Source organism: Oryzias latipes, chromosome 22 (genome assembly GCF_053564925.1).
Source record: "Oryzias latipes strain Hd-rR chromosome 22, Olatipes_Hd-rR_3.1".
In the NCBI taxonomy this organism is placed as follows: Eukaryota; Metazoa; Chordata; class Actinopteri; order Beloniformes; family Adrianichthyidae; genus Oryzias; species Oryzias latipes.
Genome location: NC_136258.1, coordinates 15139566 through 15167543, shown reverse-complemented (window position 1 = coordinate 15167543; position 27978 = coordinate 15139566). Strand labels below are relative to the sequence as shown.

The 27978-nt window shown below is 41.8% G+C and overlaps 2 protein-coding genes across 3 annotated transcripts; one reads left to right on the top strand and one right to left on the bottom strand.

The window, feature by feature from the left end:
- The first annotated feature begins 2259 nt into the window (after nucleotides 1–2259).
- On the top strand, nucleotides 2260–7348 carry LOC101156450 (cytosolic 5'-nucleotidase 1A). 2 transcript variants are annotated; one of them, XM_011490484.4, is made up of 7 exons: nucleotides 2260–2383; nucleotides 2470–2752; nucleotides 4532–4699; nucleotides 4873–5002; nucleotides 5409–5531; nucleotides 5613–5797; nucleotides 5938–7348. In XM_011490484.4, exons 2-7 carry the CDS (start codon nucleotides 2612–2614, stop codon nucleotides 6301–6303), a joined length of 1113 nt encoding a protein of 370 aa, XP_011488786.1. In that variant the 5' UTR covers nucleotides 2260–2383; nucleotides 2470–2611; the 3' UTR covers nucleotides 6304–7348. The 2 variants fall into 2 exon arrangements, with proteins under 2 accessions (XP_011488786.1, XP_004082668.1); XM_004082620.5 differs by having other exon boundaries at nucleotides 2287–2752.
- A 7609-nt stretch (nucleotides 7349–14957) lies between these two features.
- LOC101155558 (uncharacterized) lies at nucleotides 14958–16447 on the bottom strand. The gene is made up of 4 exons (XM_004082371.5): nucleotides 16315–16447; nucleotides 16198–16227; nucleotides 15389–15550; nucleotides 14958–15213 (listed from the first exon to the last, which is right to left on the bottom strand). Exons 1-4 carry the CDS (start codon nucleotides 16322–16324, stop codon nucleotides 15128–15130), a joined length of 288 nt encoding a protein of 95 aa, XP_004082419.1. The 5' UTR covers nucleotides 16325–16447; the 3' UTR covers nucleotides 14958–15127.
- Nucleotides 16448–27978: the final 11531 nt, after the last annotated feature.

Here is a 27978-nt window from a genome sequence, read left to right as displayed (position 1 = left end):
GATATTGTGGCCAGGAAGGGTGTAGAGTGAAGGGCTGGATGAAGAAAAGACAAGACTGATATTCCAAAACCCTCATCCATGGTCCAAACCCAAAGATCCAGCAGGAAGAATCTATAGGGAGGGGCAGATCTAGCAGGCAAAAAGGGAGTCAAAAGGACCAGAGGCAGACAGGGAGAATCCAATCATCAAATCAGATTTGGTGTCACTGGTTCAGGCAGACTAATTAAAGCTGGAAAGTCATTGGAGGGCCATCAGCAGGTACAATTATGTTAATTAAGGGGGTAGAATTAAACATGTTGAGAGGGGTAAAACAGGATGTTTGTCAAAACAAAAGCCAAAACAGGAAGTAGTGCTAAATCCATTCCTTTGCAATAATAGTTTATTTAAGTGTACTACGAGTATACTTAGTCTATACTAAAAGTGGGGCAGTATACCTAAAGTTTCATTTTTGTATACTATCTTTATATGGTAAATTTATGGAAGAAGTATTTAGTTAGTATACTTCTTACACTACACTTACATGGTCTATAGTATTCTTCCTACTATAATATAATACTATATTTACTACTATACTTATACTCTTTTTTGCTAAGGGACAGCATAACATTGATTAGGATCCAGAGAGCTGCCCAGTGGAGGTCTCTTGCACTCCTGCTGAGAAAAGGTATTAGGTTTTACAAATCCAGCATATAAAGACGGATTGAAGCAGTTTTTTTATATATATATTTCCTGGATCTGATGTTTGCATTTGCAAATATTCCTTTAGAGACCCATTCCAAGCATCTTGTGATGTATTTTCAAAGTGTTCCCAGTGGTCTTTTAATTATGATTGTCACTTTTAGACAAAATTTTAGAAACCTATGTTGTTTTTTAGAACATAGTTTCTGCAGAGTGGAAGGAGTTAATTAGAAGTTTGCCTCTGATTTGCGGGCAGAACTGTTTGCGTGGGGTACACCTTCACTCATTTCTCATCATCCCTTTGTTTACACCTGAAAAATGGCGACCAATAATGGTGCTATCAGCTGTACAGTTTTGAGCCAAATGCCAACTTGGACGAGGAAAACGAAGATGTCCATGGATCCATTTGTCTGCAGGTTGATGCATCAGGATAGAGCAGAGCAGGAAGCTTGTGACCTGCCAATAGTAGATTTTACATAACGACTTCTAGCTTTTTCTAAAGGGCATTTTTTCTTCTGCTCCTGGTTCACAATGATTTGAACAAAGAAATACTCAAAAATACAGTTTTAAGCTTAATTTTCTTCATGCATGTTCCCCATCATGAGAAAAAATTGCTACAAGAACCTGCTAAAAACACAATTTTCATCGGAGTGGGTCTATTCAATGACATTTTATTTATATAGCCCAATATTACAACAATACTTGTATAAATGGGTTTAATGAAATCAGAACATGAAATCAGTCATAAAATACAACTAAACTAAACACACTAAGCTAAACTGGGCATTAGACCCTCCTTCTCAGGTAATATTTGTTGAATTTCAATAATTCTTTTAACCATCATAATCTGTACTTTCATTAAAGAGTGTGGTTTTTGCTAACGGCATTATTGTAGATTTTTTAAAAATCAAAGTTTAATAGGTAAATGCTTTTTTGCTATTTATGCTGACTGCTTGATAAAAACCTGCTCCCTGTGTCAGATTTTGCGCCTGCTCAGCATTTCCATCCCAGGAGGCATCTGTTGCTCTCAAATTACCTTCTTGTTGTGATTAAATAGACGCTAATCTTTTGTTTATGCCCAACAAAGGCCTGCTAGCGCTTTCATCTTCTGAATTCACCGCACATTTGTCGATGGCACAGCTGGAGAACATCATGTTTGATCTCACGTCAACACGGTCAGTCAGATCCTTTGTGACGGTGCAGGAGTCCCAGTTGTCTTGACTCTCTGACCGTTACTGGGCAACCGGTGCTGCTGTTAAGTAATTTAACTCTCATGACAACCTGCAGGTGTTCACATGTGAGCACCCGTGCACCATGAGAGGCTAATGAGCCATCATGATTTCTCCCCATGAACATGATATCATATGCGAGCACAAAGAACACTAAGTTCCATTTCTGTTGTCCAACAGAAAAACACCTGCAAGCTTTGATACAGCCCCAAAAATGAACAACAAGGGAATATAAAGTCATCTCAGCTTCTCTGCTGGGGGAACTGAAGCGTCACGACTCATGACACACCACTGTGTTTTGACCAATAGTGTGCAGCAACCGGTTGTCATGCTCTGCAGTGATCCAGTGTCTGAAAGAGTTAAAAGTGGGAGGATGCGAGATAGCTTTTTTAGCAAGTCAGTGTTTGGAAGAGGAGAGGACAGAAAGAGCAGCAGAGATGAGCCCATTCAGGATTTTAACCTGTGCCATGACCGAGGTAGGAGGCTGCCAGCCGGAATTTAGTCTTCCTCACGATTATCTCTGTTTCAACAAGCTCAGGCTCTTATTGAGGGATTAAAATAGGTGCCTCTGCAGCTGCAGTCAGAGTGATCTCACCGCCTGAGTGCAGCAGGACTCCTGCAACAAACAGACACAGGCGGTGGGCTATCGGGAACACACTGTGACTTAGTGTGATCCTGGGAAGGAGTGAGCCCCACAACATAAGATGAGTGCAAACAGTGGCCGCACTCTCACCACCAGTGGACAGGATTTGGCCAAGAATGGCAACAGCAGTAACACCAAAGCCCCCTGGAAAGATGCTGGGACAGTTTTGCAGCCCACCACCCCCACCAGAAAACCCCAACCAGTGAGTATCTCTGCAGCTATTTCCGTAGGAACTGCATGACTCACTTTCAAGAGGTCCAAAGTGAAGGAAATGCAGCCTAACATGAAGAGATTGTTGACATGGATGCTGTACTTTTGGCAAGTAGGTTGTATTCAGTTACCTGAACAGATTCAATTTTTATTGGTTGTTTTTCACCTTTGCAGTATGTATTTTTTGTCTCACATAGGAGTTCTACCTCTGCAACATTGCATTTTGTGCATGATAAGTGAGTAATAAAAAATGTTACATGTGATAAAGAATTTTTCCATCGACTTTGCTTCCACAACATATCTACCAAACACGTCATTAACAATTTAAAGATCAGGTTTGGTATCAGTTGTTGTCTTCAGGCAGACCGCTCTCATTAAAGTGGTTCTGAGTATCAGTTTATAAGGTGGAGGGTGTCAAATTTCATTGCTCAAATGATTGGTGTCTCCGGTGTATGCCGCACATTTTAATCATAAACTTGCAGGGCCGTTTTAAAGTATAAAGCAAATTTCACATTTTCTTTAAGTGCGTATTTGAAATAGTGTATTTTGGGAAAAATGCAAAGAATAAAAAAATAAATCTGACAATCTCTAAGTTTAGAAGTTTATAATCTCCCTCTAGCTTACAGACCCTCAACACCCCCAACCTAACATTAGCGGTGCAACAAAAATGGCGAGCAATATTGGAGCTATCCAGCCATACAAGGAAAACAAAGACATCTGGTACATGGATAGTCCTCTGCAAGTGAATGCATCAGAATGGAGTGGAGCAGGGAGCACATGTTCTACCTCAAAAATCTTTTTCAAACAACATTTTTCTAGTTTGCTCCTGATTCAGGAGGGCAATTTTAAGCTTAATTTTTTATCTATGTCCTCCATCATCAGAAAGATGCATGTTAAAAACACCAAAACACAATTTTCATTGGTGTGGGTCTTCAACTCAAGTAAATAATAAAAATAAATCAAACTGAGTCTGAGTTCTGGACAACTTGCGACAATGGCCTGGTAGTAGCGCTTATGTCATCATATCCGAAGGAGTCCTGTAAAGTCTGGATGGCTTGTGGGACCCCTGAAACAACTGACAGGAATTTGGTGTCTAAGAAGCTTGCAAGATGGGGAGTTGTAGCGAAAAAACCTGAGTCTTGGAGGAATTCAGGGAAGCTGCAGAGAAGGACTTTAAAAAATCCTAGCAAACTGTTTAGTGGCTAAAGAGGTTAAAACACTTCTCTGCCGATATTATCGACAGTGCGGCCAGCGGGCTGGTCCATCACCCAAGCTGAAGTCACAAAAACCATCAAGCCCATCCTCAGTGGTAAGGCACTAGGGGTGGATAAGACTTGCCTTCAGTTTCCAAAGTCTTTGGACGTTGTGGGGCTGGTTTTGGTGACACCCCTTCGGGCCATTGAACAACAGTCAGGGATGAGCTATTACAGGCATAAGGGGGTTCCAGGGGTGGACCCAAGATGTGCTAGTGGTGGGACTATGCCTCTCAACTGGTCTGCGTGAACCATGGATCCCCCAGCAGAACTGGAAGAAGTTTTTGAGAGGAGAAAGTCTTAAAATCGTTGCTTATCTTAAGATCTGGGTATGAAAAGCAGGAGTATATGGATGGATGTGGTCAAATGTACCAACGTGCTGCTTAGTGAATCTTCTGCCCCAGTTTTCGCTCACATTTTTTTTCCTATTTTTCAACTTGGTTCAAGTCTGAACTTCATGTGACAGTAAATCAACATCTCTTGGCTTAAATATGAGCATCCAACTTTTCCCTTTCCAGCCCAAGCCACAGAATGCCATCACCATTGCAGTTTCATCCAGAGTTCTCTTCAACATGGAGAAGGAGCAGCAGATCTTTGAACAGCAGGGCATGGAGGAGTACATCAAGTACCAGGTGGCGCATGAAACGGAGTCTTTCAGTCCTGGACCGGCCTTCTCTTTTGTCAAGGTATGTTGGTCTGGAAGAGAAAGAGAGACAAACGCATAAACAGAGTTAATCCTTGTCGTGACTGTGGAGGCAGTTAATCAGAACACCACGCTCATCTCCATCTCACTGCAGTAATACTGTCTGATCCTGCGTGTTGGTGCATTATTGTAGGTTTTTTTTGTGTGTGTTTCCAGGCTCTAGAGGCCGTCAATGCTCAGCTGAGGGAACTTTATCCTGAAAGTGAGGAGCTCTTTGATGTGGTTCTCATCACCAACAACCATGCCAATGTTGGTCTGAGGCTCATCAATACCATCAATCATTACCGTGAGTCATTGATCAGTTATGTCATTTTGCATTTTGTGTTTCCTGAAAAAGAAAAGAAGAAAGATTTTCCTTTGAGATAAAATCACAGCAATGTTTGCATATTAAAAAATGATATTAAAAATTCTAAACAAATCTAAATACTAACAAAAAATCCGTAATAATTAGTGTAAACGGTGCAAATGAAACGATAAACTAGTCCCACACTCTTTATTATCAGCCCCCAGGTCACACAGAAAGATCCTCAAACCTGTATTCACTACATGGAAAGAAAACCAGCTGTAGTTTAAAAACTGAAATTTACTCTTGAAGCCCCTTTTGGGTGAACTGGGACCCATGGTCCAAACACCACAAAAAGACCTCCAAGAGCCAGGTCTGGGAGTTTATGAAGTGAATGTCTTCTCTGCAGAGCTGGTTATCGAGCGCTTCTGCATGACTGGAGGAAACAGTTCCATCGGCTACCTGAAGGCCTACCACACTAATCTGTATCTGTCTGCTGATCCAGATAAAGTTCATGAAGCTCTAGAGGCAGGTCAGTCTGGCAAGAGTCTTCACCTTCAGCTAGTTTCTAAGGGTTTGCATCAAACATCCGTTTTATGTCTGTTGAATCCAGGTATTGCAGCAGCCACCATGTTCACTCCAGACAAGATGACCGAAGTGTCCGAGACGCAGCTCCGCGTTGCCTTCGATGGCGACGCTGTGCTTTTCTCGGATGAGTCTGAGCAGATTTACAAGGCCCACGGGCTGGACAAGTTCTTCGAGCACGAGAAAGCGCACGAGAACAAGCCTCTGGACCATGTACAGTACATGAATGACAAACCACTTGCTACATTGCTACTTTTTCATTGAGCAGAAAACTCAAAAAATGGGAAGCCTTAGTTGCTTCTTTCTTTCTTTCAAAGTTGTAAAGCGAGTCTTTATTATTTGATTTCCTGCAGGGACCACTGAAGGGCTTCCTGGAGGTTTTAGGGAAGCTCCAGAAGAAGTTCTATGCCAAAGGCCATCGCATGGACTGTCCCATCCGCACCTATCTGGTGACCGCTCGCAGTGCAGCCAGTTCTGGTGCCAGAGCCCTGAAAACTCTGCGCTCATGGGGTCTTGAGATCGACGAGGCTCTGTTCTTAGCAGGAGCCCCGAAAGGCCCAATGCTGGAGAAGATCAGGCCACACATCTTCTTCGACGACCAGATGTTTCACGTGGAGGGAGCGGCAGAAATGGGGACAGTGGCGTGTCACGTGCCCTACGGCGTTGCACAGAGAATTGTGAGGAAAGGAGGGAAAGAGACTTCTCCTGTAGTTAAGTAGCAAAGACACAGACGAGGGGACCATACCTACAGGGATTCTTTCATTTTACATTTGGCAGGAAGATGTGAGAACAGCGGGAGAATAAAACCTTAGCTAAAATGTCCAGGAAGTGAAAACTTGAATAAAGCCATATTACGGTATATTTTATCCTAAATTAAACAAAAACTTTATGTGCAATTAATTATTCGTATGTTTAATGATTAGAAAACAGCTTACCAACATATTTTATACATTAGCGCTGATAAATCTAATATATTTGTCCAGTTATTGCTCATCTTGACAGTAGAATTATGCAACGTCTATAAATCAGTCACTGAGATTCACTTTAAAATACATTCAAATTCTTTGCAAACCTTATTGAAGTCCAAACATGACAGTAGTTGGCATTTCCTGCTTCCTATATAGGTAAATTAACACTTAGGTAGTAAAAAGAACATTTTCTTCATGCAACAGCATTACACTGACAGGATTTCTGTCTTCACACTGAACCCTTAAGATGTTTTGATGCCCCTTTTCCAAAGCAAAACGCCTTTTTGAAGTAAAGTATTTTAAAAAATCTAACAGATATTCGATAAAATATGTTTAGGCTTGATGTAATAAAAAAAAGCGACTATTTTTTTAAATTCTTGTTATGCAAGCCTGTGGATTAGTGCAATTCTACTGTACAGAGTCAAAGCAGTGCCTTTTTTCTCTCCAGTTTTTTTTATGCATGTTAGTACGCGTTCCTCCTACATGTTCATGATTAATGTTTTGGAATGTTTTTAAAGATAGAAAATAACAAAAACACTGGAAGAAATTCAGTTAAAGACTCTGTACATTTGATGTTCTGCTCTTACTGTTGTGGTTCTTTTTGCAGTTGGATTCTAAAGGAGCAACTCCTCACATCTTATAAACAGCAGCCTGGCAGCTTGTTATGTTCGTTTGCTGTATCTGATGTTATAACACTTGTTCTTGAAGTTGGTGTTGAAGTCAAAGGTTTATTGTACATTTGCTGTCTGTGACCGTACAATTTTGAGAAGCTTTGAAAATAAAATAAAATGAAAAAGAAGTTAAAAGCTCTGTCTTTTCACAGAAAATTCAGCAAATAAACAGAAATGCATGAAATAAACAAATACATCCTCTATTGGACAGCAGAGGGCGACAAACCCTAACATTAAGACTGATGTTTACTAATCACTATTAGCTGATCACCCTGGACCTTCTTGAGGTAAAAATAAAATAAAAAACAATAAATTAAACACATCCAAAAGTTTACTGTGAGTGGGGGGTAGTTTTTTTTAAAGTAAAGGTTGTAAAATATAATTGTATTTGTATGAATGTTTCTTTGGATATATTGAATGCAATTATAACAAAGAATTTGGTGTATTTAACTGTCAAACCAGCATTTTATTGACACCTTTTAACTTTAAATATTTTGTACAGACATCTTTAAAGTAACACAATTTCACCAATTTTCCTCTAATTTCATTATTGTTAACAATTTTATATTAAATCTCCTTTCCTTTATTTGAAGCAAATATGTGCTTTTTTCTTTGATATTGTGGCAGGAGGGAAGTTTGTGCCTAATGTTTTTACACCATCCGGCAAAGGTGAAAACATAAACCACCAGCCTATTAATACAAAGCTTCATTTACTTGTTCAAGCTGCTATTTCAAGTGTTTTTCTCTTTCTAAAAGATCTACTTTGAACCTTAAACTATGAATTTATATTTTCAATTAAACTTTTCTTTTGTTAAACTGTGTCAGATATTGTCTCCCAAATTGATCCTTTTGACATTTTCTTGCTGTCATGAAAGGCATTTTTAATGGTAGCTAAGATTTTTAACAGCATCAATCTCAGTAGTATTGTCCCTTGGCCTTCATACAACATCGTTTCAGACAGAATGAAAACGCATTTACTGAAAACAAGTAAAATTAATAGAATAAAACACTAATATGCACCAATAAACAAAGGAATAAATAATGATTAAAAAGGAACCACATTCAGCTATCCTGGCCCCCGTCTACCTCTCATCTTTACTTTTAAATTTATCCAAACAAATCACCATATGCCTACAATATATTCCAAAGAATACACAGTGGTGTTATACAACCTACCGATCAACAGGTCCGGTGCATGAAAATCCATGTGGCTTTAGGGTTTCCCCAATTTGCTGCTGAGTGAAGCCACCAGAAACTGAAAAAAACAAAAACAAAAAAACAACAGATAAGCACAGGACTCTCTGACATAGGACAGTCTTGTGGTATTCTGACGAAATATAAAAATCCTTATCAATGCCAAAAGGTTATAAAAATACCTTTGTTAAAAGAGACACAGACACCCTAAGGATACCACAAGTATCCCTTGTGCTATCTTAGATGACCCCACCCTTACATTGACGTGTTCTTCCTACCATGACAAAGGTGGATAAAGGTGAAAAGGATTTCATATAATCCATGGACACCAGTGAGGTTCACAAATCATTGAACAAAAAAGGTTCAGAGCACTGTCTAGGGTCTAGATGACCCAACTCCCAATGTTAAAGTGCCTAGGATAGCACAAGGGATAATGGATGGACACGTCAAAGCCTGCACACATCCCCTGCAGCTCCAGCACGCATTCCCAGACTCCGCACAAAGTCCTGATGCCCATGGTCAGCCCCAACGGTGCCCAACGGCACACACAGGTGGCGGCTGATGCCCGTCCGTCATGAAAAATTCCAGACTCCAGTGGCATCTGGCGAGTCAGGGAGACAATTAAGGAGACACGATGGGGTGGCTTAAGTCCAAATGGGCCCTTCTGTAACTTGACAGGCAGCATCCAAATTAGTGGCGCCAAAACAACAACAATAGCGGCGCCTACTCCTGCAACTTAGGAGGACGATCGAAAGGGGTCGCATGAGCAGCATAAACAAAAAGCCAGGTAGTCCAGCCTAGGATTAGGGCCAAGACACAGCCATACAGCGTCTGATGCTGCAATCAGGGCACTCATCACCATTTCAGAAGGGCGTTTGATGCTATCCTCAGCAATAAAACCCTGTGCTGAGCAGCCTGAGGCTACGTTCAGCTGATCCTGTATGGGAGCAGCAGCCAGCAGCTGGTGGAAGGAAACCACTTCTATAAACCCTCTGCAGGTGAGCAGCTGGTGCGCACAGGTGGAAGCATTTTACAAAGTGGCACACATCCACGTGGAAACAGAAAACGTCATAACTGTTGATGTTGGTTTTCTAGCAGCTTGTGGTAAGAAGCTGTTGGTGAGTCTGGAGGTTCTGCATTTTATGTATTAATGTCTTTTGCCCTGAGGGAACTACACAGTTCGAAACATTTATGGAGAGGGTGTGAGGAGTCCTTGTCTATTGCCAGGGCTCCATTTACAATACAAAGAAAGAAATGCTGAAAACAATCTATTACCCTTTTATGGATCCATGTGCCAGCGCCTTCGCTCCCACCTACTGTACAGGTAAGTGCAGTCTTTTACCAAAACCACCTTAAAAAACAAACCCCTCCCCTGAATCAGCCCCCTTGAGAAGCACAGTTATAGAGGACAGCATTTTTCTGTCCTCAAAGCTAAAATGGAACAACTATGAGAGTGATCACTGTTTTAATCTTATACTTCTTGTGTTATTTTTATTATAATTATTATTATGTATTTTCTTTGACTGATCCACAGGTAAGGCTGTTCTTTTAGGTGGAGCTAGGACTCTAGTAATGGCTGCTGCCTATCACAATACACCACGCTGCAACAGTCTCAATGGCCACTTTGTTTCCTGATGCAGTAGCCCAAGGGTAGTGATCGAGGGCCTGAAGTGGGGCTCGCTGGGAGCAGAGAGGGAGCACAGAGAGTGGTAGACACTGCACAGCGCAAAATAAAACTAAACTAAACTAAAACGGCAGACCAAAAAAGCAGTGGTGTCTTGTCAGCACCTGAATGGCTGAATGGAGAAAGATCCAAACAAACCAGGATGGCTTCTCCGGATGCCATCCTGGTTTGTTTGGATGAGAGGGACCCAAGTGGTAGAGTGAGGTTACAGGGAGAAGAGATAAAGAAGGTGGAGGATTTGAAGTATCCATTTGAAGTAACAGTCCAGAGACGTAGAGAGTGTGGAAAAGAACCAAAGATGCGAGTGCAGGCAGGTTGGAATGGATGGAGAAAAGTGTCCGGTGTGACGTGTGATAGAAGAGTTTCAGATCAAATGAAAGGAAAGACATACAAAACTGTGGTGAGACCAGCCACGTTGTTCAGCCTAGAGAAAGCAGCACTGAGGAAAAGACAGGAAACAGAGCTGGAGGTAGCAGAGATGAAGATGCTGAGGTTCTCTTTGGGAGAGATCAGGATGAATGGAATCAGGAATGAGTAAATCATGATGGACAACACATGTTAGAGGTTTTTTTAGTTAAAATCTGAGAGGCCAGACTGAGATGGTTAGGACATGTCCAGAGGAGAGACAGTGAATAAATTGATAGAAGGAGAGTGAGTCTTGAGCTGCCAGGCAAGAGGTCCAGAGGAAGATCCTAGAGGAGGTTTATGGATGCAAAGACATGAAGGTATGTGATGTTCTAGGATGAAGAAAACAGGGTTAGATGGAGGAAGCTGAATCACTGTGGCGACTCCTGAAAGAAAAAGTAGAGAAGAAGTAAAGAAGGTTTTTGTTTGAGTTATTTATGTTTTCAGTTTTGGACAGTAGGACAATGTGTTCCCAGCACAACTTTATATATTTTATATGCATACAGTAGTTTTGGTGGTATTTATTATCTATCTCCTCTGAGGAACTTCTGTTCATTTAAGGATTACTTTTTGCTTGTAGCACTCATTCCTTCCATCAGAATTACAAAATCCCTCTGAGGTAACTAATTAAGGTGTAACTGTAACTAATAACAGTCTACTTTCTATTAAACAGCAAAATAGCAAAACTAAGTGTTGATTATGCCTCTGTTAGTTTCAGTGTCCTGCTCTTTCCTTCTATCAGGTTTTCACCTTTAAGTTATCTTTTCCAAAGAATCGAAAAACATTCTGTTTTCAAATTCCACTCTCAGATGCAGCAGGTAAAGGTGTGCAAACACCTGGAGAAACAACATTCTGAATGACTCCATTCAAAACCAAACAATAGTAGAGGACTGACACCAGAAAGGGGTTGATGCTTATTAAATGGAAGTGCAGTTTCCTGCCTTAAATGAGGAAAACCACATAATTTCTGTACATTTCTGTGCTGTTCTGTTGCAGCAAAAGCAGCTAAAGTCATTTGAAGAAAAGAAGTAAAAATGTATGTACATTTTTGCTTCTATCACTTTAAAAAAAAACCTCATAGCTTCTGATGGAGATGTCAACATCTGAAGATCAGGATGGAGATATCCTGGAAAACAAAACTCAACTGGATTGTTTTTAAATTGTTAGGTGCAACCTACTGAACAGGGAAGTCCAGTCTTTTTTCCAAGACATGACGTTAAAAACAAACCCCTCCTCTACATCAGCGCTTTAAAAAGAAAAATGACAGAAGAGGACAGCTTTTTTTCTGTCCTCAAAGCTACAATGGAGGAACTATGTGGGTGATCACTGTTTGAATCTTATTCTTGTTTTATTAACTGAATTATTACATCCTGGAAAAACAAACATTTTTAATGTTTTTCTTTGATTGCTCCACAGGTAAAGCTGTTCTCATGGCTGGAGGTAGAACTCTAATGGAACTTCCTTAAATATGTTCTAAACATGAATTCAGCTTTTCTTTGGTTTGATTCGCAGGAGGAGTTGTTGTTGTGGTTCTGATCCCTGCTGTTATAGCTGCACTGGGTTTCTCAGCAGCAGGAATAGTAGCAGGATCCATCGCTGCAAAACTGATGGCATTATTTTCAACAGGAGGACTCGTGCCAGGTTTCATAGGATACCTACAATCATTTGGTAAGCTTGATGGAAATTTCACGTTCAGGTTTTTCCCAGTCTATCTTTTAATCTATGCAGTGCCTCCTACTATTTTAGTCACGGCGTTTCCTTCAATTTAATGTCTGATATTTAAAACTGTTGCTTTTGACCTAATGTGTCTTATAACTTTTTTTAAAACTGTTGTTAACTAATTTTTATGTACTTCTGTTTCGACAAGCACCTTTTGTTCAACAGCATGTTAAAGAAAAGTGCTATAAAGTGACTGAATGATTGATGAAGAACTGAAAAAGGAAAACTCAAGACAGATGTTTGTTTTACCTGTAAACATCTGTTGTTTCCTGCAGGCGCGATTGGTTTTTCTTGGAGTGGCGTAACGCTTCTTTTCACTACTGGATGTGTTTTAGTTTACATGATATTGAGCATCTGCAACCAAACTGGAGCTGCATAAAGGATGACTCACTGATTTACTCTGCACCAGCTCCTTAGATGTTTATGTTATAATGGTAGGTGGTCAGTCGCTTAACTTTGCACCACGACTTCCCCACAGTCATAATGTAAACAAATGTATGTTCTTCCAGAATTTTCTGAATATATTTCCTGTTGTATTTGTGATTCTCTGACTTTCTGAAAGAAATAAAATAAGAACAATTGAAGCTTTTGTTTGAGTTATTTTGAGTTTGACAAAGCCAGTACGGTTCACCCCTGTGTTCCCAGCATAACTTTACACTATGGTTTTTGTAAGTTCATGTATGTATAGCAATTTTTCATCATAAACATACATGAACCTAAACTCTTGGTTTATTTCTACAGTTAATGATAATCCCAATTTGCTCCATTTAATCAGTTTGTTAAATTAGTTTTTAGAAAGTTCCTCTTCCATAATGGTAAAGTCCATTTGATATGATATGAGAAAATGTATTTAAAGAGCTGTGAATGTCAGAAAGACAGAAAAAGGGACAATGCTGCAAACACAGCTGCTAAAGTCAAGTTTAACGTTTTTATGGTATTTTTATTCTTGTCCTGCTGTAAAGACTCTGGATGAGAATATACATTTCATTTACATTAAAAATAATTTACAATAACAAAAGAAAATTAAAGAAAGTTAAGATAAAAAAGAAAAAACAATTTTTTTAGGTTCATCTATGTCTAGCCATTTTTCCATCATAATATTAGAAAATATTTAATCTTAATTTTGTTTGTCCAGTTACAGATAATCCCACATTGCTGTTCAGTTGCTATTGACTTCATTAGTTTGTCGTAACCCTTGTGCTATCCTAGGCACTTTAACGTTGGGAGTTGGGTCATCTAGACCCACTAGACAGTGCGCTGAACCTTTTTTCTTCAATGATTTGTGATCTTCAATGGTGTCTTTAACGTTGGGAGTTGTGTTATCAACATACCTTTATCCACCTTTGTCATAGTAGGGAGAACACATCAATGTAAGGGTGGGGTCATCTAAGATAGCACAAGGGTTAATCGTGTCTTAAATTTTTTAACCAACCAGTCAGAGTGCAGGACTCAGAAGACTGTAAAGTTAGAAAGATCTTCACAGGTTCGGACATTCGCTCTCAATAACTCTTCTGATAAGCGTTCAAATGTGACAGTAAGTATCTCAATCATTAGGTATTAACACAGAGTTAACTAAAAATACATTTCAAAGAAAGATCATAAAAATAACCCTGGGAACATTTTGAAATTAGATAAAAAGATTATCCGAGGGGGGCCTTAACATTTGTTTACACATAACTTGACTGACAAACATTTGTGATTCTTGGTCTAAAAAGAAAAGAAAAGTACATAGTTATTCTACAAGTAAAACCGATAAACTGCACGCTGGACTCAACTTAGCTTTATTAGTCATACTGTTATCAGCAGAATAAACTGAGTACGGCTTGAGAGATAAGAGTGGAACCAGTTAAGGTGTATGTTTGTCATCCTGATGGTGGAAAGTCTTTCTAGGAGGAAAGTATGAGAGAGGATTGTTTCTGTGCTGTGAAGAGGATGGAAGCCTGACTAGAATTGTTCATTGAAGTTATTGCCAGAGAGAGGAATTCAGAGTTGTCCAGCAATAATTTACTTTGAGAAAATTCCATCTAAGGTTTTTGAGTTTATCAGCAGTCCACATCCAGCAGCTTCTGTAGAGGGGGGCCAGACTGACAGAGTGGGGGTGTTTGATAAAGTCGTCCAGAATAATCGTATGAAAAACAGCTGTCATTTCTGTCACTTGACTCACTCCTCTCCTCTCAGAAAGTGAGCTTAGCTCTTGTTCCTGGACTGTTTATGCCTCTGGGGTGGAGATTCGAACAACAGGGTGGTGCCTTTGTGTTGACACCAAGTCAATGGACCAAAGTACTGATGATGGTTGTGGTTTCTCATTTCAGAACAGATCTCTGTCTGCAAAAAACTTTTTTCTTTTGTTTTTACTGCTCTATAAACATGTTTAAAGGAGGTTTTGGTTTGACCAAAAATTAAACATTTCATTTCAGCTTGAAATGCATTAATATATATAAAAAATAACTAAAACACTGAAGGACAGTTTCTACATTCCTCCTCCTCGTCATCAGCAGCAATAACCATCAAAAACTCGCCTTCAAAGCTGACATGGAACAAATGTGGATATCTTGCATTTACCAGTTTGACTTTGTCTTTGTAAAACTTGTGTTGTTTTTGTTTTGCTGAAGTTAATTAAATTATTTTTCACAAAGCAAATATAGAAAAGACTGTTAGCTTATGACTTGAGAAAAATCTACTCTAAAATCCCAGAGGAATCCATCAGTTTTTGGAAAAGTAGACAAAGAAAAGAATAAAAATCTTTTTATTTCTTTTTCTCTTTTAAAGACAGTGTTTGTCCTTTCATCACAAGGATAAGGATTAAGCAATTAATTTTACAGATGTTGTCAATTATTCTAATTGACAAGAGTAAAATCATCTTCAGTCATGTGTTCCTTGTGTTCTGGACTGTTTTTCTGTCTCAGATGAGTGCTGCCACAAGTCCGCCGGCTGCTCCTCCAACACTCCCCACGGCGGCAGTGGCAGCACCTGACAACCCAGCCATACCTGCAGGAGAACACAGGGTAGATACTGTATGTTAGGCTGCAGAAATGCAGAAGTGTGACCACCAGATCACACACAGTTTCCTCAACTCTACTGTGGGATTTCTACGACCAAAACTTGTACAAACATCTTGTTTCCTAGACTCTGAAAATCAATGTGATTTTCAGTTTGTTCTTACCGGCTGACTGCAGAAGAGCCACCACGCTTCCAGCTGCCACCCCTCCACCGTTAGCAACGGCAGCTGCTGACATCATGCTGGCCGCATAGGATCCAGCAGCAATCCCAGCCGAGGTGAAGCCAACAACTCCGAGGACAACAGGAGCCGCCACCACAGCTCCACCTCACAGAAACAAAGGGAGACTCTCCTTAAGGCTAAAACAATAGGGATGATTCCAGTTTGAAGTGCAAGTTAAAGTAAGTAATTTTTATTTTTATAGCACCTTTCACAGAGAAATCACAAGGTGTTTCACCAGTTAAAAAACATAAGACAAAAACATGTACCATGTAAAACAATAATCCCAAGCCCAAATAAAAGCAGTTTCAGTTAAAATGCTTGGCAAAATAAAAAGTTTTTAAAGGCTTATAAAAATGTTCCCAGAGTCCAGGGAAAACACAGAACAGGAGCTCATTCCAGAGTTTAGGAGCAACAGCCTGGAAGGATCTGTCTCCTCTGTGCGAAGAACCTACAGGTTCTGATCCACAGACTTCAATGCATGAGATGTTATAGGAAGTGATCAGATCACAGACAAACAAAGGAGCTTGATCATCATGGAGGGCCCCAAAAGTCATCACTAACATTTTATGTTAAAAGTAGCAACGGGGAGCCAATAAATCAGCCAAGAAACAGACTTTTAGCAGTCTAGTAGACACAAACACATGAATAACAAGTTGTATATCTTCATATGACAATTTTCCTGAACTTAGAAATATTCCTCATTTAGGACATTTATGTGTGAAATACGAGAGAATAAAACTGTACTCTCTTACCTGCTCCTGCAGCCGCTAGTGCAAACGTCACTGAAAGAAAAGAGTAAATAAAAAATATTTTTGAAATATGAAGAAAACAAAGTATAAATGTAAATACCAGCTCCTCTCTATACTCACAGAGTCCCATTGTCTATTAGAGGTGTTGTTTTTCGTTCTTTGTCTTCATAGACTGTGCTGTTCACTGCCTGATGACTGACTTATAAAGGATGCTGATTTCAGGTGAAACTAAACTCTGTATCATTGCTGTCCCCTACTGGACATGTTAGTTTCGTTTTCTGAGAAATGTGACTGGATAGCACTGCAGTGCTGTCTGGAAGGTTTCATTTCCTTCTAACCAGGAGAGTTGAATGATTTCCTGAGTGAGCAACATTCCAGGGAGTGGATGTGTCAGACTCTGCTCCTCCAGCATTAAAAGGGTTTCATCCTCTGTGTTTGGACACTGCAGGGTAAAAGTCCAAAGAGACTAAAGTGTTTTTTGAACAAAGTTAAAAACCCAGTATGAAAACAAAAAGTTTTTTGGTGTTCTTAAAATGTTCTTTTGGCATTTTTCTGATGATGCAGGTCAGATATGAATACATTCATGCTTGTAATTGCATTTCAGAATATTTCTTTATTCCAATCTCAGTAAATCAGAAAACATAAAAAAGTGCAGTTCAAAAAGATTGTAACTGATGTAGAGCAAAGCTGGGCTTCTTGCTCCGCTCCATTCTGATGCATCCACCTGCAGACAACTACAATACAGACTACATCTTCATTTTCCACGTCTGAGCTGGTATCTGGCTCAGAACTGTACGTCTCAATATTGCTTTTTGTTGCACCAGTAATGCTAGGTTGGGGGTGTGAGGTTTGCAAGCTAGTGGGAGAGCATGTAAACAGATCAATGATTAATTATGTTTTATTATTATTATCATTAAAACAGTCCTACCCACAATCAGATGCGAAATTTCCAATAAACCACTCTGCAGAAACTATGTCCCAGAAAGCGACACAGGCTTTTTTGTTTTTTATTTGAGCTGAAAAATACGTAATCATAAATGAAATCTATTTTTAAAAAGTTTCCAGTGGTCTTAAATTTATGATTATGCCATTTTTAGCCAAGTCTCTGTATCTTAATGAAGATCACTGCCAGTGACGTTTCTCTACAAATTCCTGAGTTTAGACACTGTAGGAAATGAAATCTGTCGCTTTGAGATTTCTTCCATGCGTGTTCTTAAAGTCGGGAGAATGACCAGAAAATGCGAACGGAATAAAATTAAGAGTTTTTAGTGTCCCTAACAAAGAGCTCTAAACAAAATAAATCAGATCATCTGGGTTCCCAAATCCAAAGCCTGCAAACGTAAGAAATTACATGCGAATTTACATGCAGCTGCCTGGGAACAAAGGAACTTCCTTGAGTGCAGACTTTTAAACATGTGGTCAGGATCTCCTCCCCCGGAAGCATGATGGCGGCCGAATCCCCGCCTCTGGCCGCTCGGATTGGCTGACAGAGGAGCCCGCCTACTTCCCTCAGTCCATACTTGGAATCACAGCATCTGGTCTCTGCTCCACATGTGGTCCACCACACTTCCCAGCAGGCAGTAGACCATAAAGCTTTTGTTCTCCACACGTGAGCGGACGCCTGGAGAGGGTACCATAGCTACAATCAGTCCCAGAGATGGTCAATTTATGGTCCTTGACACAACCACAGCTCATTCTTCCAAATGGCCTTAGAAGTCAAAGTGTCCCTGCAGGGGCATGAGCTTGGAGCTGCAGTCAAAACCTTCTCACAAATGCAACCTAAAGGCCCGTACACACGGGGACAAATATTCGCTAGCCGTTATTCGCTAGCATTTCTCAACACATTTTTTGTGTTCACACCCAGGCGATTTTCGTTGACGATGAGCCGAGTGAACATGCAATTTCATTCCCTGACATTAGATGGCGCTTAATGTAAAACAGAAATACTCCTGTACACAAGGTGGCGCTGCGCAACTTTAGGCTACTTAAAGACGCTTTTCACTCAGAAGAAGAGAGCAAGTATTTACACGCTTGTCAGAATCATACAAAGAAAACATGAATATTTCAAGCACCAGTATCTCTAGCTCCAGTTCCAGCGATAAAGAAATTATTGTTCTGTTGAATGATGAAAGACGCCGGAAAAGACGCCGATTTTGGGTACATCCCATTGTTATGAGAAGAGAAGAACATGGGGAGTTTTATCGACTGGTACAAGAGCTGAAAATGTATCATGAGCGTTTTCGGGGATATTTTAGAATGTCCGTCATTATTTCGTTGTGGCAGTGTAGACGCTATTTGGCGTCTATCTTCTTCGCTTGTATGTGTGCTCAGAGAGGCAGTTTTGTGTTTGAGCGCCCCCAAATGGTGTTTTACTGTAACTTCAGAAGCTCCAGACACGTGTGCAAAAGCACCATTCTCATTGGTCGAATAGATTTCGACGCGATGCGTCAAACCAAAAAAACGTTTTTTAAAAATGACGCTTTTACACGTGGCGTTTTGCACACTCACATTGGTGCCCTTTGTTTAGTCACGAGGCGTTAAACGTCGACGAATATCGCGCGCGCGAAATTCGTCCCGGTGTGTACGGGCCTTAAGGAAGTTTCTGCAAAGTTCAAAGGACAGTGAGACAGAAAAACATCATAAAATGAAGACAACAAATATATATTCCTTCAACACAATTCTCCTTTAGAAAAATGATGCTAAACAATAATAAACAATAACGGGACTGATGCACTTGACTTTCTTCTGCAAAGTCTATTATTCTTTAGCTGTGATGTCACATTCTCTGGGATCATCAGTGCCCTTTGCCTTGAGGCGGGCGTATGTGGTGAGGCACGTGTACTCCATGCCTTACCTAGTGTATTCCTAATAGCAGATAAAAAAGACTAAATGACACACAAATTTGCACCAATTTAATCAGACAGTTGGCAAGAAATAGAAAAAGGAACTAATTAAATATAAAGTGTCCTTTATGATGATAGAAACAGGAAAGGGAATGTGTCAGCTGCAATTCCAGACTGTGTGTGCGGCGCAGTCTGGGTGGAGGGTAGGTACAGGAGGCTGGTGCCTCACCTGCCACTTTCTTGCATATGTAACCCTTGTGTTATCTTAGCTGACCCCACCCTTACATTGACGTGTTCTCCCTACGATGACAAAGGTGGATAAAGGTGAAGAGGATTTCATGTAATCCATGGACACCAGTGAAGATCACAAATCATTGAAGAAAAAAGGTTCAGAGCACTGTCTAGTGGGTCTAGATGACCCAACTCCCAATGTTAAAGTGCCTAGGATAGCACAAGGGTTAAATACTCATAACTTGACTGACTCAAGTCGTGATTCTTGGCTTACAAATAAACTCATATAGATAGTTATTCTATAACTAAAACTGAAAAACTGCACGATAGGTTCAACTTTTTATTGTTAGTTTTAGCCTCCTGTTTATTGAGTTGTTCTGTTTTGATGTTGGTTGAGGAAAACCTGCCTTTTGCAGATGGACAGTGAAGTCACAAAGGCAGCACAAAACATTCCACGTTGCCACAACAACTGACACGGTCGGTTGAAATACGTTAATGACGAGCGGGCCTTTCTGGATTTTCATTATTGAATTATTATCAGCTGAATTATCTTTAAAGCAAACGTTTTGAATTTTCCTTCTTTATGTGTTATATATTTTGTATTCTAAAGCCAGTTTGTTACGTCTGATTACGTCATAAATCATCTTGTTCTCATTGTAATCTATTACAGATAAGATCACTTTTGGCCTATGGCTGGAGTACTGGTGAACTTACCCCACCTTGTGGCGAGACTGATGAACTACATCCTCATTGTTCTGTCAACGCCTGCTGGTCACTGAACAAAAGCAAAATCAATAAATAAGTATGATGTGTTTGTTATCCATACTCCAAACATTAAGGAAACATAATAGGTGTGGGCAGGGGAGGTATTTGTTTTTTCTATACTCACAAATACTACTCATACTTGTACATGACTTCTGCAGTACTTTCAAGTTACTTTATGTGGCAGAGAAGCTGCTACTCACAGTTGCTTGCAAGGTGACCTGTCAGAACTTGGGAGCTCTCAAGATTCTTTCAGTGGTCTCACAGCTGACACACCAGATCCTTCCATTCACAAGAGCTAAAAAAAATAGCACTCACACTCCTCAATGGAGTCCCACAAGCCCTACTCATGGGCCCACTGCTGACAAGTTTGAATATTGTCAAAAAATCCCATTTTTTGACACTTTTTTTCAAAAAGGAAAAGTCATTTTATGTAGAATGATGAGGTCATAATAAATTTGGACTTTATTTTCATTTTAATTATGATGGCCTTTGGACAATGTAAACTTAATATTAAGAGACCTGGAATTTTAGAATGTAACTACAAACGTATGATGGACTGAGTGCTTTTGAATGAGTCACAGCTTGTTGAAACATCATTGAAAAAATGCATGTTTTTTTTAGCCTAAAATAGAAAAATTAATTACATATGCAAAATTATTGTATTAAACGTTTGGACCACACACAAAAAAAAGAAAAAAAAAGACTTTCACAGCAAACAAAAACTAAGACAGACCCCAGACTGATTTATCAAAATAAAATAAAACTGACCTGAAGACACATGAGGAGTTTATGCTGGCGGGTCAGAAAATTGACACAAACAGGAGGGAACTACGCAAAACAATATAAAACATTTTATTTGACAAGGATTAGCTTTAATCAAAAGAAATACATACATCATAAGTAAACACAAAACACAAACAATTCCAGTTCCCCCTCTTCTTCTTGTGTCTGGATCCTTTCGTTGAGACTATCAAAAAAAGTTGCTCCGCTCTTCAGCCACACCTTTGGATCAGAACAAATCCACAAGGAAAGAACTGAGAGATTAAATGTCACTTGAAAAACTACATAAAGTACATCTTTTTGTGGTAAATAAACAGTGGATGTCTGACACTGAAGACAGGCAGCATCCAAAGTAGCGGCGCCAAAACAACTTACAACCTGCTCCTGCAACTTAGGAGGACGATAAAAGGGGTTGCATGAGCAGCATAAACAAAAAGCCAGGTAGTCTAGCCTACGATTAGGGCCAAGACACAGCCATCCAGCGTCTGATGCTGCAATCAGGGCACTCATCGTCATTTCTGAAGAGCGTTTGACGCTATCCAGCAATAAAACCCTGTGCTGAGCAGCATCTGCAGCTGGACTCAGCTTACCGGCAGCCATCGCGCTGGGCAGCCTGAGGCCACGCACAGCTGATCCAGCATGGGAGCAGCAGCCTGCAGCTGAACTCTCCCACTGACAGAAGGAAACCACTTCTATAAACCCTCTGCAGGTGAGCAGCTGGTGCGCACAGTCTGAGGCATTTTACAAAGTGCCACACATCCACGTGGAAGCAGAAAACATCATAACCGTTGATGTTGGTTTTCTAGCAGCTTGTGGTAAGAAGCTGTTGGTGAGTCTGGAGGTTCTGCATTTTATGCGTTGATGTCTTTTACCCTGAGGGAACTAGACAGTTCAAAACATTTATGGAGAGGGTGTGAGGAGTCCTTGTCTATTGCCAGGGCTCCATTTACAATACAAAGAAAGAAATGCTGAAAACAATCTATTACCCTTTTATGGATCCATGTGCCAGCGCCTTCGCTCCCACCTACTGTACAGGTAAGTGCAGTCTTTTACCAAAACCACCTTAAAAAAAAAACCCCTCCCCTGAATCAGCCCCCTTGAGAAGCACAGTTATAGAGGACAGCTTTTTTCTGTCCTCAAAGCTAAAATGGAGCAACTATGTGGGTGATCACTGTTTTAATCTTATACTTCTTGTGTTATTTTTATTATAATTATTATTATGTATTTGCTTTGACTGATCCACAGGTAAGGCTGTTCTTTTAGGTGGAGCTAGGACTCTAGTAATGGCTGCTGCCTATCACAATACACCACGCTGCAACAGTCTCAATGGCCACTTTGTTTCCTGATGCAGTAGCCCAAGGGTAGTGATCGAGGGCCTGAAGTGGGGCTCGCTGGGAGCAGAGAGGGAGCACAGAGAGTGGCAGACACTGCACAGCGCAAAATAAAACTAAACTAAACTAAAACGGCAGACCAAAAAAGCAGTGGTGTCTTGTCAGCACCTGAATGGCTGAATGGAGAAAGATCCAAACAAACCAGGATGGCTTCTCCGGATGCTACAACACATGTTAGAGGTTTTTTTAGTTAAAATCTGAGAGGACAGACTGAGATGGTTTGGACATGTCCAGAGGAGAGACAGTAAATAAATTGATAGAAGGAGAGTGAGTCTTGAGCTGCCAGGCAAGAGGTGCAGAGGAAGATCACAGAGGAGGTTTATGGATGCAAAGACATGAAGGTATGTGATGTTCGAGGATAAAGAAAACAGGGTTAGATGGAGGAAGCCGAATCGCTGTGGTGCCCCCTAAGAGTAAGTAAAGTAGAGAAGAAGTAAAGAAGGTTTTTGTTTGAGTTATTTATGTTTTCAGTTTTGGAGAGTAGGACAATGTGTTCCCAGCACAACTTTATATATTTTATATGCATACAGTAGTTTTGGTGGTATTTATTATCTATCTCCTCTGAGGAACTTCTTTTCATTTAAGGATTACTTTTTGCTTGTAGCACTCATTCCTTCCATCAGAATTACAAAATCCCTCTAAGGTAACTAATTAAGGTGTAACTGTAACTAATAACAGTCTACTTTCTATTAAACAGCAAAATAGCAAAACTAAGTGTTGATTATGCCTCTGTTAGTTTCAGTGTCCTGCTCTTTCCTTCTATCAGGTTTTCACCTTTAAGTTATCTTTTCCAAAGAATCGAAAAACATTCTGTTTTCAAATTCCACTCTCAGATGCAGCAGGTAAAGGTGTGAAAACACCTGGAGAAACAACATTCTGAATGACTTCATTCAAAACCAAACAATAGTAGAGGACTGACACCAGAAAGGGGTTGATGCTTATTAAATGGAAGTGCAGTTTCCTGCCTTAAATGAGGAAAACCACATAATTTCTGTACATTTCTGTGCTGTTCTGTTTCAGCAAAAGCAGTGAGAGTCATTGGAGGAAGAGAAGAAAAAGATTTATGCAAACCAAGTTTTGCCAATGTATCCGTTGGTTTTAGTGGCTTGCTCTTTCAGATGAAACTATTACACTCTTGCAGAAAAAAAAAAAAAGTCAAATATCATGTAACAAAAATGTATTTCTTATTGATTGATCTATTTTTGTGATTGGAACTGATACCATCACAGAAAAAATAAACGATAAGACAAAGACAAGGAAAGCTCTGTCTTTTTACTGAAAAATCAGTAAAAAATATATAAAATCTAGACAGAAATGCAAGAAATTAAACAAACAATTCCTCTGATGGGCGGCAGATGGCGACAAACGCCGACAAACGCCAACTTCATAAACCTGTAATTTTTCATGTTCAACTTTCTTTTTTCATTTATCAAAGTAATCTGCAGCTCACTACAATAATGTGCAGCTTTGGTTCTTTTTGTTGCAGGAAGGAACCTTTTGCTAAAAGTGTTTATCTTTATGACAAAGAAAAACACATAAAACACCATAATAACAACACAATCAAGCATGTGTTAAGTCTGCGGTTTGAATAGTTTTCCTCATTTTAAAATATCTTGTAACTAAAACTAGTATAAGTTTGTATTTTGCACAAAACTGCACTTTTCTTTAAATTTTTTCCAAAACTGTCAACCAAATTTAATCATTTTGCCGGATGGGCTGCCCATCTGCACCGGGGGCTGGGATCGGCCCTTCCCTGGCTCTGGGACGGGACGGGACAACCCTCTCGGGGCCCCCGGTCGCTCTGGGTGTCACCCGCTTCGGCTGCGGGGTCTGGGGTGGGGTGGGGTGGGGGGCTTGTCGGCCCTGTCCTGTGGGGGGGCGTTCTGGGGGGGAGGGGGGGCATTATTGGTACGGGTCGGGGGGGCTAACGGGTCGGGGTCTCCGCTGAGGCAATCAGTGGTTGCCTCGGCCGGTTGGCCTCCTCGGTCCCGGCGTCTGGGGGTGGGGGCCTGGGTTTGCTCCAGGGGGGGCGACGCTTTCTGGCTCCTCTCTCTCTGTGTGGGGTGGGTGGTGCCGGGCCTGGGGTGTCGGCGCCTCCGGGGGTGGGGCCCCTGGGCTGGGTGGCCCTGGCCCTTTGCTGGGGGTGGGCTGGGGGACGGCTGTTTGACCACCGGGGGACAGTCTACCAGCTGTCCCCAACTTACCCCCTTCCTCATATAACCTCATATTAGGGTGAGGGGGTGGGGGGTCTAGCCTGCGATGCGCCTTGGGGGGGGGCTACTTGGGAGCGGCCCCCCTCCTATGGTTGCCGTATGGAGTGGGCCCCCCCTCTTTCGGTTTTATTTGCACCTTAGACATGTAGGGTCCTTGGTAGGGGGGGTGCTTGGACATCACTGCAAGCAAGCAGCAGATGTCCTCCTGGCACCCTACCCGCCAATTTTAACCGCACCTTAGACATTTAGGGCCCCTTGGTGTGGAGGGTGAGGGGACATCACTGTGAGTAATCAGGAGATGTCCCCTTAGTGCCCTACTCCCCAATTTTAACTGCACCCCCCTTAGTACACACACCCCTCCCCCTTCAATATATACATTCAAACATAAACACACACACATGCACACAAACACCCTCTCAAACACCCATACACGCACACACATTTTACATGGAAGGTGGGACCTGGGTCCATCTTTCCCCTACCCCTTCCCTGGTGGGGGGTGCGGGCCCCTTGGCGATGGCGGCCGTGTCCCTTGGGTGCCGGCTCCCTGGGCCCGGCGGTGCTCTCGTTTTTGCTAAGAATGACCTTGATGTTTGCTGCACGAATCTAATGACACATGAGATCCCTTTATTAGACGAAACACCAGTCAGACAGCCATACCGAATAATTCCTCCCTCCCAGTATGAGCTGGCACGCAGTCACATTCAACAGTTGCTACAAAGCCAGGTCATTCGAGAAAGCAGCAGCCCTTACGCATCACCCATTGTGCTCGTGCAAAAGAAGGATGGTGCTCTGAGGATGTGTGTAGACTATAGGCAGTTGAATGCCAGAACCAGGAAAGATGCATTCCCCCTGCCAAGAATCGACGAGTCCTTGGATTCCTTGGCCGGAGCACAGTGGTTTACGACACTTGACTTGGCCAGCGGATACAGTCAGGTGGAGGTAGCTGAAAAGGACAAGGCAAAAACTGCTTTTTGCACACCATTTGCTTTATTCGAGTTTAATCGTATGCCTTTTGGTTTATGCAATGCACCTAGCACTTTTCAGCGCCTCATGGAAAGACTGTTTGGGGACTGTCGTTTTCAGTCTGTGCTGTTGTACTTGGATGATGTCATCGTTTTTTCCTCTTCCATTGAACAACATTTGCAACGTTTGGATCAAGTTTTCTCCCGGTTAGATGCGCAGGGTTTGAAGGTAAAGCTTTCAAAGTGCCAGTTTTTTCAGAAACAGGTGAAGTACTTGGGCCATGTGGTGTCTGCTGAGGGGATGTCGACCGACCCAGAGAAAGCAGCTGCAGTCCGTGACTGGAGAAGACCAGCTAACCTGGCCGACCTCAGATCGTTTTTGGGGTTTGCAAGTTACTATAGAAGGTTTATTGCTGGATTTGCAAAAATTGCCTCTCCATTAAACCGTTTGGTGGCTAGGCTCCTCCCTCCTGGAAGAAAGGGTAAGACGCCGAAAAAGCCTGTGGATGAGTTCTGGGACACAGAGTGTGAGCAAAGCTTTCAGGAACTGAAGACTGCTCTAACAACTACTCCTGTTCTTGCTTATGCAGACTTTCAGAAACCCTTTGTGCTGGAGGTAGATGCTAGCCATGCCGGCTTGGGGGCTGTACTGTCCCAGGAGCATGGGGGCAAGCTGCGCCCCGTGGCTTTTGCAAGTCGTAGCTTGAAGCCTGCTGAGAAGAACATGAACAACTACAGTTCCATGAAGTTGGAGCTGGTAGCACTGAAGTGGGCAGTCACTGAAAAGTTTCGCGAGTATCTGGTGGGGAATGCCTGTACGGTGTTCACTGATAACAACCCGCTAAGTCATTTGGCAACAGCAAAGTTGGGGGCTACAGAGCAGAGGTGGGCATCTGAGCTGGCAGCATTTGATTTAACCATCAAATAGGGGGTTCCCAAAATGCCAATGCCGATGCATTGTCGCGTCAGCACCCAGTGTTGGAGTTTTCAGAAACTGAGCCTTTGGGAAGTGAGAGGGTTTTAGGGGTGCAAGCTGAGATAAGTACCTTGCCTGGGTTGTCTCCTTCAGACCTCTACACGTTACAACACAAAGACCCTGTCCTTGGCCCCTTCTTGAAATACTGGGAAAGGGGTAAAATACCAGATGCTAGACAGAGGCACGAGTTAAGTAAACCGGCCAGGGAATTGATAAGACAGTGGAAGCGTCTCCGGGAACATGAGTCAGTGCTCTACCGCTGCATTTACAGTTCAGATGGACAGGGAGAAGTTAATCAGTTGGTGTTGCCTCAGTCTTTGCAGGAATCCATTCTTCACTCCTTACATGACGATCATGGCCATCAGGGTACCGAACGGACTCTGCAGCTGATTCGGTCGAGGTATTATTGGCCAAACATGTATACGGATGTGGAGAAGTGGTGTAGGAGCTGTGAGAGGTGCGTAGTGTCAAAAGCATTACAACCAAAGGTTAAGACCTTTATGGGCTCAATGAAAGCCTCTCGACCTCATGAAGTTCTGGCGATAGATTTTACCGTGTTGGATCCGGCTACTGATGGCAGGGAGAATGTTTTGGTGATGACAGATGTGTTTTCAAAATATACACAAACGGTCCCTACAAAAGATCAAAGAGCTAGCACTGTCGCAAAGGCATTGGTGAAACATTGGTTTCAACTGTTTGGTCCCCCAGCCCGCATTCATTCGGATCAGGGGCGGAATTTTGAAAGTAATCTGGTGCACCAACTCTGTAAACTGTATCAAATTGACAAAAGCCGCACAACCCCTTACCATCCCCAAGGCAATGGCCAATGTGAACGTTTTAACCTCACGCTGCATGACCTTTTACGGACATTACCACCTGAGCAGAAACGCAGATGGCCTCGCCACCTTTCTCAAGTTACATTTGCCTACAATACAACTGTCAATCAATCAACTGGTATGACCCCATATTTCATGATGTTTGGCAGAGAACCGAGGTTGCCGGCAGACTTTTTGATGGGAAGTGAAATGGAGCATGATCTTCCTTTAGACGAATGGCTTGAAGAACACCAGAGCTCCTTAGCTGTGGCCTATGCAGCAGTGCAGCAGAAGATGGAAAACACCAGGGCGCAAAGAGACCTGAAAATGCAGGGTCAGTGTCTGGCCCCAGATTTTGAGGAGGGTGATTTGGTGTACACAAGGAATCATGGAGTTAGAGGAAGGAATAAAATCCAGGACTTTTGGGACCCAACTCCCTATCAGGTTGTTCGCCGGCCATCTCCACAGGGGGTTGTGTATTCGGTAGCCCCTGCAGGTCAGGACGGTCCCCTGCGACAGGTTCACAGGGCAGAGCTACGGAATGTCCCTGAGAGGAAGCCAGCGGGGGAAGCCTCAGTGAAGGGGGAGGTTCCGGAGCATGCACAGGGGGGCGTAGGTGGTGTTGATGATGGTGTTGAGCTCCATTTGGATGACTCATTGAATGTAGACGATGAGGAGGTACCACCTCAGATACAACCTCCTCAAGGTCAGGAGCTCACGGAAGAAGCTGACAGGCCATTAGTTTGTGAGCCCAGGAAGTCAACCCGATAAACGGCAGGACAACATTCTAACCCACATAAATTGC